Source organism: Mya arenaria, chromosome 3, assembly GCF_026914265.1.
Source record: "Mya arenaria isolate MELC-2E11 chromosome 3, ASM2691426v1".
NCBI lineage: Eukaryota > Metazoa > Mollusca > Bivalvia > Myida > Myidae > Mya > Mya arenaria.
Genome location: NC_069124.1, coordinates 71,128,940 through 71,146,253, shown reverse-complemented (window position 1 = coordinate 71,146,253; position 17,314 = coordinate 71,128,940). Strand labels below are relative to the sequence as shown.

General features: G+C 35.5%; 1 protein-coding gene across 2 annotated transcripts in view; it reads left to right on the top strand.

The window, feature by feature from the left end:
* Positions 1 to 13,857, top strand: part of LOC128229130 (tyrosine-protein kinase-like otk) — a 64,112-nt gene extending 50,255 nt beyond the window's left edge. The window contains exons 2-7 of one of the 2 annotated variants that reach the window (XM_052940839.1): positions 2,025 to 2,158; positions 4,883 to 5,087; positions 7,170 to 7,193; positions 10,158 to 10,448; positions 11,020 to 11,040; positions 11,639 to 13,857. In XM_052940839.1, coding sequence (XP_052796799.1) covers positions 2,025 to 2,158; positions 4,883 to 5,087; positions 7,170 to 7,193; positions 10,158 to 10,448; positions 11,020 to 11,040; positions 11,639 to 11,784 — 821 coding nt within the window. In that variant the 3' untranslated portion in view covers positions 11,785 to 13,857. Of the gene's footprint in view, positions 1 to 2,024; positions 2,159 to 4,882; positions 5,088 to 7,169; positions 7,194 to 10,157; positions 10,449 to 11,016; positions 11,041 to 11,638 lie in introns of both variants that reach the window. The other variant, XM_052940838.1, reaches the window with a different exon arrangement.
* The last annotated feature ends 3,457 nt before the right edge of the window (positions 13,858 to 17,314 follow it).

The window sequence follows — 17,314 nt, the reverse complement described above, 5'->3', positions numbered from 1 at the left end:
TCTGTAGCTGTCCTTGATCCAAGGCATACAAAGTCAAACTCTCTTGATCTGCTTGTATATACTTGTGTGTGACTTCCGAAATTATCAGACGACAGACGCGAGGCGAAATGCTTGGGTCACGTGGTACAAAAGACCTGATTAACGACCTAAGTAAGTTCAGTTATATTTCAGAGAAGCAAAATTACGTATTTCAAAATCTTATTTGGTAGTCTCGTTAGTTCCCTTTTAGGACGCTAACGTAATCATCCGAACTTGCTAGAAGTTTGAATTTCAGATTAACATAAGCACGCAAAACTATTTACAAAAATCGATACACTTATCTTTACATCAAATAATTTAAATACAGTTTTTATCTTGTACGTTTGATTTCTGATTATGTATAGTTGTTTTTGGTTTTACCTCATCGCCTGCTTTTTTGCAACGACCTAGCAATTTCATTCGAGACTGCTAGGGCTGGATTTATCATTTACAGGCAAAAAGCTTCGATGCACTTGATCAAAATACCGTTTGATGAATGTTTGCTACGGTTAATTTGGATCTGTGTTCTAGGGCCTCTGACACTAGCTGCAAAAAACGATTACTAGTATGATGTTGATAAACGTTTTACAGCGGTAAATCGTTGTTTACTTTGCAAATATTTAACGCTCTGTGTAAAAAGTATTGCTGTCTTGAATGGTGGTATTATTATGAATAAACATAGAAAAGTAGTATTTCTTATTTTTTGTTCAGGAATATTGGGTCAAAAAGATCAAATATTCAAATTAAGTAGTTTGCCTTTGACCTGGGGCGCATTCAATAACCGTCTGAATAACAATTTCAACTTAGAGAAAATAGCTTTTTTTCCTTATTTTAATTTTAAGAAAACGAACAATGTTTTTACACCAAAAATATGAAAATAAACAAAAAAATGGTCTAAATAATATATGAATATGAATAAATCTGATGGAAAGTAGAGTGAATTTAAAATAATCGTTGTCAAAAATTACAAAATTCTCAATGAGTTGAAAATATTCACTAAGATGCTTATTGAATACAACCCCTGATATCGAATAACTTAAATGCATCATTGTGACGCCGTATGTATCTACATCGGATTCGAGATATAAAGACCTTCTTCTTTACGACCCTTTCAAGCCCTCCAGTAGATTTTCTTATGAAGTAAAAGTTTCTCTTTACTTTCGCTAATAAACTGTTATTTGTTTGTTTTATGGAAAAAAATCTTGCAGAAAAACCAGAAGCTTTCAATTATAGAACAATATAGAAAACAATTTATAGAAATACCTACTCCTTAACTTGACAGCGGTAGTGCCGTTTATCCGGTATGATATGTTGTAAAAGATCAACTAATCGAAAATCAAACACAACGAAGCATTTATCTGTCTCTGTTACTTTCATGGCAGTACGTATTATATGAAAATAAACGGCTGTTCTCGGCAGGAGCTGAAATCAAGTTTAACTAGGTTGTAAGATTACAAATATAAAACTGGGCGATAAGGTGTATATTTGGCACCCTTATGATCAGATATGCAATTTACAACCTGATTTGTGAATATCGCTTCTCGGCATCGACTTGTAGCGAATACTTTTCTTTCAATTAACACGTGTAATTTATCGAAAGTACTTGCAAAAAAGACTGAAGAATCCATTAAGAATCCAGCAAATGTTCAGAGTCTTTTAATGTTGCCATAAATTATGGAGTTTAATATTATAAAAAAGAACACATTAACAAAATAGAGTGTATTTGCGATTGTTGTTGTCGTTTAAATAAATGTTTAAAATAAATATATTAACTTTACTGACGAATACACAAACCATTATTCAAGATGTTTCGTATCCCTATGTATCGAAAACGATTTTGGAGCTTAGAAGACGGACTGAAATAAAGACGACATTTAACTCTATATTTCTTACCGTGTCATGCTTCAATGAGACATGATTCTACTCGAACTTGACATAAGGTGTATGTTATTCTTTGCTTAACGAAAACACTGAACTGATTAGAAAACTGTATTGAATAATTTCAGGGCTCGGGTTTCGACTGAACAGCAGAGACCACGCCCCGAGGCCTTACTTTACAAGGGACGAAACGAATGTCACATTCATCGTCGGAGACACGGCTAAACTCATGTGCGGAGTAATGGACATAGGAACAAAACTGGTAAGTGTGTCATTGCTGTATTACCGTCTGTGTACGTTTGCATTATTATTTAATTAGTAGTTGTTGTGGGGGAAACCGGAGAACCCGGAAAAAACCCACTTGTGAGTTTGGTTTGTGGTCACCAAGCCGGACAAGTGGGTTTTCTCCGGGTTCTCCGGTTTCCCCCACAACACAAGACCACACTCTCGCGTAAATTCGTGCCAACGAGAGTGATTAATATAATGTTGTAATAACTTGTTTCACAATCGTTGTATAATAAATATGTTTAAACTAATTAGTAGTTGCTTGTGATAAAACGACAACATTGTATCTATATATTTTTTTGTAAATGGTGGATATCTTTTTTTTTAACCAATGCTATTGCTGTATATTTGAAAAATTCGACTTTTAAATTTCCCATTGGTGGACGTTTAACGTTCCGTACATATCAGATTAATCGTCATTATATTGGCCGATTAACGATATTTTGTAGCGTAAGTGTAAATCTATAATAGTGCTATAAGAAGTCGATGGGTATTTGCCAAAACGTGGTTTAGTTTATCTAACAAAACATTTAAAAATATAAAATAAGTTTTGTGAAAGTTACTTGAACGCTACCGAGGCTGTCATGCTTTCGCCCTGGAAGATTTTCTTTAAAAGGAAAACAAACCAAAAAACAACGCCGAAACTAAGATTCGGTCAAGATGACAACTATTTCAGATAACTAAACAAATACGAAAACAATATATAAAAAACTTATCAACTTGTTTTGTATGCGTTCTTATTTCAATGGTAGCGGTGACGACATTTTCAACTGTTAGTAAGCAAAAATATATAGTTTAACCATGATATACGGTAATTCTTTATTTGGCGGTCCTGATGAAAAATAAACGTTCGTCTAGGCGTTTAATTTCCATAAAGAATTCCAAATAATCAATAACCTATACATATAGATGCTTATAGCATTGATGAACAAAATTCACGTGACGCAAACTTGGTGCCTATAAGGTTTTCTTTCACAAATACTGAAATCACTGTGTGTATACCACGTGATAAATTACATCATAATGCTACTTCGGAAGGCAACATTTTGCTTCGAAAGGAAGGCTTAAAACAAAGATAACTTTTTACTATTTTAAATGAAATATAGCGCAGTCTACGCCGCTAACGAAGCCCTGCCTTAGGTCTTTTACTAGAGTTTGATTGAGAGTTTAGTTTCTTAAAACACTTTAACAAAACTTTTCACTAAACGGACGTCTGGCAGAGCACTGTCAAAGCGTTATTTTTGAAAACAGGTTTGATGAAACTAATCATCTTATCAAACTCCGGTAATTATAAAACGAAGGCGGGGCTCTTTAAGCGGCATAGACTGTCCTTCGTTTCATTTAAAATGGTGTAGTAAATAAAAGTTATCTTTGTTTTAAGTCTTCATTTTAAGCAAAATGTTGCCTTCCTACGTAGCATATATGACGTAATTTATCACGTTGTGAATACACACTGGAAATGTTAGAATCCCCAAAAAATCTATGGAATTCATAAAAGTACATTCAAAGCAGTGCATTCTACTTCGTGTCTCATTAACGGCTTTCAATACATTTTGGTATATTTTTAGAGATTGATCTGAATAATGTATTACCGGTTTACGTGGGAGGCAAATCTTGCACCAACATGGTTTCGAATATTTGATGATATAAGTCGCATTCTGATATTTTTATATTTCAAAGAAGCTCATTATAGGTCAACTAAAACTGCGACTGATTTCCAATTGACATTTGACATTTGGTTTGCGTGTCGTGCTAATTTATCAATATGGTGCATGCAGTATATTTACATGCATACTTTTGTTTCCGCTTTTAAAGTCCGAGTCTTTATTCTGTATTATAACTGTTACTTGGCGTGTCCATATTACAGTACTAAGCATTCACGAACTATTGTTTTCATTTTAGTCCTACGAAGAACATTATGTAGTAAGTGGTTAAACATCCTACATGTTTGTAGATGACTTTACACCATATTTGCGTATTGCACATCCACTGCGCCCATGTCTCTATAGTTCATTTTGCCAACGATTTATAGAATAGTAAAGGAAGCCTTTTGAACGTTATTTTTTATCACCAAAGGCAAAAGCTTCTCAAAACTCGGGAATTAGCGGTATTTTCTCATTTTCTGAAATCCACCGTATTGTAGTTTTGTTATAAAAGTAGTGTTTTTGTTTCACAATCCGCCTAAGAATCTAAATTAATACAAACATGGAATCGATTATAGCTCTCAAGATATGCCTGAAGTAGAAAGCCTTAGAGTGTGTGTACTTACCATGAACTAGGCGGGTTGCACGGAAACATAACGTACACGTGTCAATGTTCACTTCCCTCTTCTACAAGTTTACTATCTTGTTCAGCATTGTTGTTCATATTGCCCCGCATGCTAGCGTCAATTTCGCTTTTTAGTGATATCAAAACCCAATTAAGACTTGTGCGCACTTAGAGCCCGAAACGAACAATATGCTGTGTTAAAATGTAGAAATGCATAATAAAAAAGCTCATCAAACATATGCTGATACACTCTTATTTTAGACACTTGTCAAAAATATGTCCAGTAATAAATAAGTTAAATCAAATTCTTCTATTAAGAAAATGTTTTATGTCGTCAATGGAAGCATAAAAAAGGGAGATTGTGCTATCAAATGTCGGCATCAACAAACATTTGTTGAAAGATGGAAAACAGAAAAATATATTTTTGTTTCAGGTAACGTGGAAAAGAGACACTTCTTTAGAGCCATTAACAATCGGAGATACGACTTTCGCTCAAAGAACAGACTATGAAGTGCACCATATAGACCCTTATTGGAACTTACTCATTAAAAACGTGCAATTAAAACATGCTGGTACATACGAGTGTCAAATCAGTACAAAAGATAAAATGAAAAGAACTGTGCACTTAAATGTTATAGGTAAGTTTCCTCTTTAGGTTGTAATTTTAAGTTGCACACGCACAGATTAACTGTTTTGACATATTTTTTTGTCTTGGAAAAAGCAAAATTTGCATCAAAGTCTGGAAACCAGTGATAAATAACTGGTGACAAATTGCAATTGGTCATATTTACGTTCGAAAATTGTTGTTTTATGGTATAACGATTTAAGGAAAATGTGTTTTTCGGCAGTTTTCCAAACAAACAAAGAGATCTGTTCTATTACGCGTTATCTTATATGACTGAATTGAAGGCATTGATGTGAGAGTGCAGCTTTAAAGAAACAACATTAATGCAAATTGCTAGACGGCAACGAATGTATTCATTTCCCTCCGTAAACCTTTAATGGAGTTTAAAATGTGGTTTGAAATATTTATACAAATTACGTGCGCTGTGAAAGCTCTTGTTTATAGAGAGATGATGCTTGAAACATTATAACTCAATTTGCGTTCATCCCTGTGGATTTGACAACGTTTTCTGAAGAATATAGCATGACTTCAAACGATTATCAAATATGACTGTATTATAAAAGTAAACTCGAAAGCGTTTATTTGATTGATGTTCTATAATAGCAATTCATCATTTTAAAGTAGATAGTAGTAAAACGCCGTGTGTCCTTTTATTTTATAACGCATAACTCAATCCTTTGGCTGTATTGTGTTAGCAGCTAATAATTCCTTTGAAAACAACATATTATGGTAAATTAATTGCTCATAATAATGGCATAATGACCCAAAGGACCTTCAATTATGCAAACCTAAATATTAGATACGTTTTTTCTCTGTATCAGGGAGTGCTTGTCTCTTTATGGCTACGTACTACTATTAAATCACTTCAAATACTTTGAGCCATTAAGCTGGGCCCCATGATGATCATATCAGACTTGTAAAGCACGACTTTTACCATTAGCATGCCGTGTTGGATCTTAGGGCAATCAAATATGTATGTAAATCACACCCTTCATCTTAAAGGGATCATTGTTGTGTTTTCCTGCACATATAATTTGCCAATACTGTTTTGAACTTCCCAATGTCATCGTCCGTGGCATTAAGCCTAAAATTGGTGGTGTAAAACAATGGTTGGGATGTCTAAGACAACATAAGTGCGTCAACCTTTTTATACGTATACCAGGTTCAAAAGATTCTTTAAAAGTGCATTAATTAAGACATGTAAGTTAAGAACGAAGACAACCAAATTTGCGCACCTCTGTAATAAATTCCCTTTGGAAGGGGTGATAACATCTGCCGTTAGAGTTTTTCTCGCTTTCTGACACTGTTCCGTCTGGGGATGCCATTTCTTATGCAGGATATATGGATAAAGTTCTATCTTTGCCATGAATATCTACAGGTATTGACTTTCCGCTCATCTCTCAGCTCCTAGCACGTCGTCACGCTTTCATAGCTTGCCCCTACGTAACTTTCCATTCATTTCATATAGGGAAGAATTAATTACAGCAATGCTCTATCAATTTGATGGCCTGATTAACACGTTTGAAGAGTAAAGTTGTTTCCAATGTCAGGAATAAAGCGCCAGTACCTTGGAGAGAACATGAGAGCAGAACTTAATGGGAAAACTGCAACAACAGAGATAAAAATTAAATTTCGCGTACAGGGAAGACAATATTGGAACAATTATTTATTTTGAGGTTGAATTATGTGTTTTCTACTCCGCTATTTAAATTCTAAGCATACTTTATTGATATATTGAATTAAACATGTCGTTAATCAAACAGAACTGAAAGCTATCTTGAAATGAAATATCTTTTTACTGCGTTCATCCACTAATCGAAACCGCTCTTCTATTCACGAACGATATATGTTAAATGTAAAACATACAGAAAGACATAAATTTTTCAAAGCAGTAATCCGACTGTTGCAATATAATTAATGTTTTGCAATTATTCTAGAATGCAAACATGAAACATTAATCCCAGATATGTAGGAGAACGCCTTGCGAGAAAGAAGTTCAGAACTTTATAACAAATCACCTAGACAAAAGGATTTAGGTTGACGATTTTTGTTATGTTTAAAGAACCATTAACCTATATGTGACTTTCCTTTTCAGATGACCACAAAAGAAGAAAACCGGGTAGGTGTTTATCTCTAAATTATAACTATTGAATTATCTCTAAATTGTAGCTATTGAATTATCTCTAAATTATAGTATTGAAGACGTCAGAAACCTTGTAAATGTAAAGTTAGAATACTTATTTAAAGACTGGCGAAAATGAACACAAGTACCTAATGTATGATTATACACGTAGTATGTAAGATTTGTGTATTAGTTCGTGCGTTTGAACCCATTGTTGCATGCACTAAAATCATAAAATATCACAAACGAAAGATCGGTGGTTGCTAATTAATTTGAAGCTTTGAAAATGCTTATTTCACAGATGTTACAGTGTTGCATGACTGTTCGTATCAGTGGATTTATCTCGATAATAATAAACACGTTTCTGCTTTTGAAGCCCAAAATCTGGAAATTGCTTTAAAAGGCTGACAAGAGAATGGCTGTCAGAACATGTTGTTTTATTATTAAGTAGTCAATTAGTTGTCGTTCCCATGTGGGATTTAAAGAAACTTCAAAACAGGGAAATATTAGACACTAATGTTGTGTCTGTCCCAAATTGGCATTTGTCTTCTTATACAGTCACTATCGTATTTGCATTATTGGTCTTTTCTCACTAAACAGCCATTGTGTGCAGACTTCCGTCTGCGTTTCTCAGATAGAATCAATGTGCGCTGAATGCGGGACGGCAACTTGCAACTAGTTGTCTTAAAGCTTTGACATAGGCCTGCATGAGACTGTACGTGTTGCTTTTCAATACATTACCAACAGTTATTTTGTTGTGTTTGAGTACGATAAGTCATAAAATTTGGAAGTGCATTTACATACTTTCTAATTATTTTTCAATGACGAATATGTCAATTTACCAAATCGCTGGAAAAAAATGAACAATCTGGCAGCATGTTTTCCTTTAGAGACGACAGCAAGCAAAATTATTTGTCAATGACGCATTATATTTTACGATCATGTTTTTTCGAATCCCTAATTCTTAGTTTTAGCGCGATATATTTTGAAGCAAATATGATGACTGTTATTGTTAGACTATATTATTTTAATTTGCAACCTAATACATGAATTCGATGTCTTAAACTCGCCTTTTATTCACCCGAAATTATCGACCATATGCTATTTTGTCTTTCGCCTGTTGATAAAATGGATTCATAATGTACATTTCGAAAATACCATTTGTGCAAATGACTGTGTGTACATGGAAGAAAGGCATGTTTGAAGTACATTTGCACTTGACAGGAGAGTAGACACGATTGGCACATTCATGTTTACTTCTCATCAAAATATTCAAATAAGTTGATATCAACACACATAACTGTCAATAGAAAAAGCAATTTGTCAATATTTTAATAATTCCCAGAATTCATGGTTCCATATTGGGAATTTGATGAGATATGTTCATGTTTTCTGTAGCCGGCTTTTATCATTTCCGTACTGACAAGTTGTCACAAGGGAATATCCTTTTCATTTTGGAAGAAACAACATTTTTCATAAACTTACGGCCATAATATAGTATACATTAATTACCAACCTGATTGAATACAATAATGTAAAGCTCTATGGAGTTATACACGCATTAACTGAATTCACATTGGAATCAAAATCTCGTCTCACTGTCAATGTTGTGCGTGACAACAATACTTAAGGATGAAACAATCTTAGCCAACAAACAACAGTTCTCGTTTTCATACATCACTAGCAGCTGGAATAATAGACTTATATTCAATATAGTTCCTTAAGATATAAAAAAGGAATGTTCCTTTATAACTTAACAATCAAACACATCATAAACGACACGTGCAAACACTTTTAATACTTTTGCAATCATAAGAAAACTATTTTGCATATTTTGTGCCAAGCTTTAGCTACCTTTATTTTCGACAATAAAATATAATATCAATTAACCTTTCACACTGCTTTGTTATTATAAGTTGTGCTCTCTGTGGCTGTATCTTGTTGTGACCTACAGTGGTACGGTGGGACTCATGCTTGATGTGCGTTGTAAAGTGCTTCTAATTAAAGGCGGAAACGGTTTTATCTATCTTGTATTAAAGAAACAGGCGGTAGTGATTCCTGCAATAAAACAGTTAATTGGCATGTTTTACTGATTACATGTGTATTGTTGTGTTATTGCCCTCGGAAACAGAGCCCACGTTATCAGATTTTTCACACCTCTTCTGCTGTTTTCTCTGTGATTTTCCTGGGTTTGCCAGTAATAAGTTCCTGGTTATATTTGCTCTCTCTTTCACCAAAGTGCAATGTGTACATGCCCAAGTATTGTCATTGGATTGCTTTACTGGATTGGATATCCTTATGATACGCCATTGTCATTATTTATGAAAGGTGTGTTTGGCTACTGAATACAGCAAGTCTGTATCATGTTTTAACATGTGCTGTTATTATAGACATTTTATCGGATGAAATGTTATTCTTTCATGCTATCAGAACCATGACATAAAGTGATTCCTATTCAATATTTCGGAAAACGAGATGGCTATTAAGGAAATTCAATTTCGTGTTATCCACAAATGTCCATCTTCCTCCAGCTTAAGATACAGCAATAAATCCTATAGGCTTACATCATGCAAAACAGAATACAGCGCTATGTTTATCTAACTACTTTCAGATCACGGAAGCTTTGTAGTAGAAACCCAAAAAATATTGGACAGTTAATCAATCAATGCAAATTATTCATTGTTGTTTTGTTTTTATTTATTCATGTATTTCTATTGTTGAATCAGTGATATTACACATACCACTAGTGTCGATAATTGGCATGATATTGATGTTGTATATATATTAACTGTTTCCCATTTAACATAATGGTCTGTCAGAACAGGTTTTATTAAATCTTTGTGTAAAAAAACATAGCAAAAATACCGAGTCTTTATTATGGCAGGCTATAAAACAATATTTAGATAATTCGATTTTTGAAAGCCAAAAGCAGTGAAGAACAATCTTTGCCCATTTTTGCAGCTATCAACATAACTGGACAGCAGCACGTCGACAAGGGACAATCAATCGTGTTAAGCTGTAACGCCACAGACACCGCAGCACCACCTGACCATGTGGACTGGTTCAAGGATGGGAATGCGCTCCACTCGAACGAGGCAAATGGAGTCATCATCACAAAGAAATTCTCTGTCACATCACGAACAATTAGTAGTATATTAGAAATTAAAAATGCAAAGATGTCTGATAAGGGGACATACACGTGTAGGACGTCTGACAAACAAGTCCACAGTCTGAACGTTAATATATTGAACGGTAAGTCTAGTCATTTAAGACTTAGTATTTCTTTTTCATTTTAAAGCTGCACTCTCACAGATTTACCGTTTAATTTTTTATTTTATTTTTTGTGTTGGAATGAGCAATTTTTTGCGTTAATATCAGATTTTCATATATCTGTTCGAAAGTTAATGTTTTATGGCTCAAACCGTTACTAACGGTTTAAGAAAATTGCATAAAACATCAATTTTTTAACATAAATATAAAAACCTGCGATCTATTTTTTGTAAGCAGTCTTATATAACTCGTTTCCATGGATTTTCGCAAAAAAAGTGGCTCGTTCCAAGACAAAAACTAAAACAAATGTCCAAACGTTCAATCTTTGAGAGTGCAGCTTTAAATGCCAAGTTTGATTAATTTACTGTTTCAAAGTTTCTTAAATAATAAGACCTGTTCTGATAAAATATTGTACTAGTTAGTTACCTTGTTTGTTATTGTGGCTAGCATACCCCTAGACGGTAGAAAACAACTAATCATTGTTTACTCATATCAGTTATGCAGATGGAGTCATTCCAAACCTTAAAATCGTTTTCATTCTCTCTTTCAGCAGAGAAGCCTATCAATAAAAGAGGTATGTCATTTTTGAAACTTGATGGTAGACTGCTATTTCATTTTCGCATTGAGTTAATTCGGTTACTGGATATGAATACTAGTATATTCAATGATCCAGCACTTGTCCTCATTACCAAAAACAACAATAGACTTCATTGTATCACTGCTTTTTTAGTCAAAACAACCAAGCAAAAATCAAAACATAAGTTTACCTATTATGTTGCTGTGTATTTAGAGGGCTATAAGAAAATTAATGCGCAGATATGCGTATATTAAGTATTTTGTCATCAAGCATTCGTGGTATACTTATATATTACGAAAATTACTCTTGTCTTTCCTACAGAAATGTTATATTTCTAATGCATATTGCCCGATACACATTCTAACATACAATAATTAAACGCGCTATTAAGTTGCAACGACCAATTTGTTGGCGATGCAATCACCAACCTCGCATATAATTGTATAAAACATTTATAAAATACTAAAACAAAACACTGGTTTAACTAAATGAGGGATCAAATGGCTCTGCATATAATACTTAGCAAATATAATTCTGTATGGTGACATTCAACATCCACTATATTACGGAAAATTCTACATTATTTTGTCTTCAGTTACTGATGATGAGGAAAAACTTCAACCTTCACGTATGGAGCCAGCTACGGGTAGCGCGAGCGTTAGTTATAGCAATACACATCTAATTCTGCTTGTGACGTTTTTGGTCACGTGGTTCAACACATCGTCACGTGATAAAAGATGACCTGTGATCTTGTTCAAGTTTTATCTAATGGATCGCAACTCTTTGTATTGACCGATAATGAGTTCATTGTTTTGAGATTATTTTGAAAAGAGCTACATGTGTATTAATTCTCAATTCTTTATTAAAAAAATACAAAGGTTACTGAAGCAGTCTACAGTTAACCATTTCAGTCTTCATGCAATCGTGGCATTTTATGTGCACACTGTTATCGCGTGACAGGACTGTGAAATGGCGTACAAGGTCAAGTTCAGCAGAAAATGGAAGACGTAATTGCCATAAAGTAGCCCAAAGTAGGGCGTAATGTGGCCGATAACGCGTCATTTTTTTGCATATGAAGGAAGTTGTTGTTGTTTCATGATACATGATCACGATTGCTGTATATATTTATTGTATTGATCATCATTCCATACACTTTCATGTTTTTGCATGCCAGTATCACATTAAATAACTGTACATAGTTTCGCTATTACATCGTTAGTGGTTTAACAGGTATCAGCGCTCAAATTGAGTAAAAAGTCGATAGACATTGAACTAATTTAAAGGCAAAAGGTGTTCATTCGCCTGAACAAGACTAGAAATGACACCCAAACTTCACTTTGAGAAAAATAGCATTAGCACATGTCATTATACCTAAACATGAATTGCTGCAGAGTTTTTTATGTAACGAAACCAAACCTGATAACTATACGGGATAGACTGCTGTTTTCAGCCAGTTGGCATACATGATTGTTTCTGTTTAGCAAAAAGGTAGTCTTTACTTCCCTCCATTGTCCTCAACGTGATGAATACACCTTCAAATATGTACAGTGTGTGTAAACCACGTGATAAATTACGTCATATATGCTACGTCGAAAGGCAAAATTTTGCTTGAAATGAAGCCTTTAATCGAAGATAACTTTTCTTTAACAACACCATTTTAAACGAAACAAAGGGCAGTCTATGCCGCTTAAAGCGCCCCGTATTTGTTTAATTTCCGAAATTTGATAAGGTGATAAGTTTCATCAAACATTTCGACAAATCTGTTTCCAAAATAATGTTTTGACAGTGCTCTGTCAGACGACCGTATTGTCAAAAGGTTTGTCGAAGTGTTTAAAGAAACTAAACTCGCAATCAAACTCTGGTAGAATATCGAAGGCAGGGTTCCGTAAGCGGCATATACTGCGCTATATTTCATTTAAAATGGTAAAGAAATGTTTCAAGTCATTTTTCAAATCATAATATTGCCTTCCAACGTAGCATATATGACGTAATTCATCAAGTGGTATACACACACTGATCTATAAGATACAATTTAATATTCCCTTAAAACAATGTGATGAAATAGATGATAATTGTTTTGTTTCCTATGCGCTCTGACATTTTGAAGTGTAAAATTTATATATTTACTGTTTGAAATAGGGAAATATCAATGAAATTTCACCGATAAATCTCCATAAACCACCTGAAAGCATTTAATAAGACACGCTTACCGTTTTATGCAGATCTATCACTGTACTTATTAGAAAGTGAATTTTATATATATTTAAAATGTCTTTTATGAAATAAATTATGCTTCATTGTGTTAATCATTTGTATGTATATATTGCCTTCAGTACGAGATGTTAGGTAGTAATTCATTCTAGCTTTCATTTGTATTTTTCTACCTCAAAGGATTTGTTTAGCTTCTATCAACAGGTTACGTTTTATTTCAACCAAGTGCTTATAAAATATGTTTATCTGTTTCTGACATATTTGCTAGGAATCATTTACTGTAAAAAAGAACACAAACAAGAAATATTTTTAAAATAATGAAATTTGTCTACGACATAAGTATGATAATATCCAACACACCGATCTTAGGGTGTCGTGTCACCCTCCTTTTGGTACGCCGGATTCCGGGCCATTTTAGCGGTAGTTGCGCGTAAACACATCTTAAACGAGTATTGAATTAATTAATTTTCAAAGGTCTCTCTTAACATTTGTTTCAAGAAAAGTAATCTTTCTTTGCTGTGTTTACTGTACAAAACGTGTTTTGTTTCCATTTTTTTGTCTCTTTTGTTAATTGTATGTACAACCCAAATATAAGATGACGAAATGACTGATACAAGACATTGAAGGGACAGATATAAATGCGGAAACAGACAAAGGAGTTCACTTACATACTATCACTAGCAATACGTTCGTAACAACTAAAGAAGACGTCAATAAAGATTCGAAACAGTGTGCCTGGAATACTTATATATTTTATATATTACTTCATTTTAGACACATTATTATTAAATGTCGGAATGATAATTAGTTATCATACGTTTAATTGTAAAACCTCACATATTCACATGTTGTCATGGCGTCTTACTCGATTGTTTATTGTTAACTGTCACTTTAAAGTAATAAAATTATCAAAACCTACGTTTTTTATCATCTTATTACTTTGTTTGTGATATATATTGTAAGCACCCTGATTTGCGTAAAATGCAATAATTTTTTTAGAGTTAATTGCTTTTGTACGGCTGCAAAACACGGCAGATAGGTGAACGACATTTTTGCCATGTCACATGAAGCATGCTGAAAGGGTGCCAATGATAGATCACACTCTTTCGAAAAACATTTTAACCCGGTTTTAGATACATTTTAAGGAAATACAGAGGGGAAAGAAATGCACAAACTTTGGTCCTTGTACTCCGATAAAAAGCCGCAACACGACAAGGTGACAATATGATAACTAAAACCTTGGAGAAAGCCGTGACACGACAATGCTACAACAAGAGAACTGTGACCCTGATAATGCCGTGACACGACAAGGCTAAAACATGAGAACTGTGACCCTGATAATGCCGTGACACGACAAGGCTAAAACATGAGAACTGTGACCCTGATAAAGCCGTGACACGACAAGGCTACAACGCGAGTACTTTGACCCTGAAAAAAGCCGTGACACGACAAGGCTACAACATGAGTACTGTGACCCTGAAAAAAGCCATGACACGACAAGGCTACAACGCGAGTACTTTGACCCTGAAAAAAAGCCGTGACACGACAAGGCTACAACATGAGTACTGTGACCCTGATAAAGCCGTGACACGACAAGGCTACAACATGAGTACTGTGACCCTGATAAAGCCATGACACGACAATACTACAACATGAGTACTGTGACCCTGAAAAAGCCATGACACGACAATACTACAACATGAGTACTGTGACCCTGATAAAGCCACGACACGACAAGGCTACAACATGAGTACTGTGACCCTGATAAAGCCATGACACGACAATACTACAACATGAGTACTGTGACCCTGATAAAGCCATGACACGACAAGGCTACAACATGAGTACTGTGACCCTGATAAAGCCATGACACGACAATACTACAACATGAGTACTGTGACCCTGATAAAGCCATGACACGACAAGGCTACAACATGAGTACTGTGACCCTGATAAAGCCATGACACGACAATACTACAACATGAGTACTGTGACCCTGATAAAGCCATGACACGACAATACTACAACATGAGTACTGTGACCCTGATAAAGCCATGACACGACAAGGCTGCAACATGAGTACTGTGACCCTGATAAAGCCATGACACGACAATACTACAACATGAGTACTGTGACCCTGATAAAGCCAAGACACGACAATACTACAACATGAGTACTATACCCTGAAAAAGCCGTGACACGACAAGGCTACAACATGAGTACTGTGACCCTGATAAAGCCGTGACAGGACAAGGCTACAACGCGAGTACTTTGACCCTGAAAAAAAGCCGTGACACAAGGCTACAACATGAGTACTGTGACCCTGATAAAGCCATGACACGACAAGGCTACAATATCAGTACTGTGACCCTGAAAAAAGCATTGACACGACAAGGCTACAACACGAGTACTTTAACCCTGAAAAAGCCGTGACACGACAAGGCAACATCATGAGTACTTTGACCTTAAAAAACCCGTGACACGACAAGGCTACAAAAAGAGTACTTTGACACTGGATTAAGCCGTGACACGACAAGGCTACAATATCAGTATTGTGACCCAGGAAAAGCCGTGACACGACAAGGCTACAACATAAGTACTGTAACCCTGGATAAAGCCGTGACACGACAATGCTACAACATAAGTACTGTAACCCTGGATAAAGCCGTGACACGACAAGGCTACAACATGAGTACTATATCCTGAAAAAGCCATGACACGACAAGGCTACGATATGAGTACTATATCCTGAAAAAGCCATGACACGACAAGGCTACAACATGAGTACTATATCCTGAAAAAGCCATGACACGACAAGGCTACAACATGAGTACTGTAACCCTGGAAAAAGCCATGACATGACAGGGCTTCAACATGAGTACTGTAACCCTGGAAAAAGCCATGATACGACAATACCACAACATGAGTACTATACCCTGAAAAAGCCATGACACGACAAGGCTACAACACGAGTACTGTGACCATTAAGCACGTGTATTTCCTACTTGATTTATAAATCGTGTAACACATCAATGACCGTCATGGGAAAGGGAAAATGCAGCAGACACGAAGTGTCAGGCAGACGCTTGTTTTATAGAAAATGTAAACAAAGATACATCATTTTCCTTCATATGTTGGGAAGCTATGGTGACGTAATGTGTCATTTACCTTTAGTCGATGCGATTTTTGATAAGAGTTCTGCGTGTAGCATTGATGAACAGAATCTGTGACCAACATGTCATCTATATCATTCAATAGGCGGATGTGCATTATGGAGCACGATTTGCAATACTCCGACGTTTGACCTATTAAGAGGACACTAGATGTTATAACACAATTGAAACCATGGACAAGCCAAGTAGCAAAAAATGAAACAAAGACCCCGTATTTAAATGCACAAGCTTACAGCCTAGCATACACTGAGCGAGAGACATACAGCGTACAAACAACACAGACAGCAAATGCATAAACATATCTTAAAATATATATAAAAAAGTCGGGGTCACCGCCAGGAGTTCGACTTGGCGAGAGGGCTTGGTTGAATTAGTGTTTCAACGACCGCCAAAAAATCATTAAAGACGAAGTCCTACATCGCCAAAGCGCCCAAATATTTAATCAGCCGGGATAAAAGGAGAATCATCAGACTAAAACAAACGATGGTTCCGGTTCTGGTTCTCATTCCCCATCTTATTAGTCCAAATATAAAGACACTAAGAGGAAAGCCCAGCGCCTATGCCCACATAGGAAATCTGCTCCAGCAAGACCACACAAGCCCAAATGTCTTCTGGAACTGTATCAAACCCAAGAAGGAAGACAACTTTAGCGTGTCTTCACTCAAGAAGGAACGGTTGGCATTCACCGATGGTAAACAGAAAGCAGAAATACTGAATGACCAGTTCAACTCTGTCTTCACCAAAGAGCACATGGTTCAACGTCATACCAACTGTTAACCCAATACATGTCACAATTAATGGCGTCCAAATGCTTCTGTAGAGCCCAAAACCACATATGGCTCCAGGCCAAGGCAAGATACATACGATACTACTCAAACTTGCCTCAG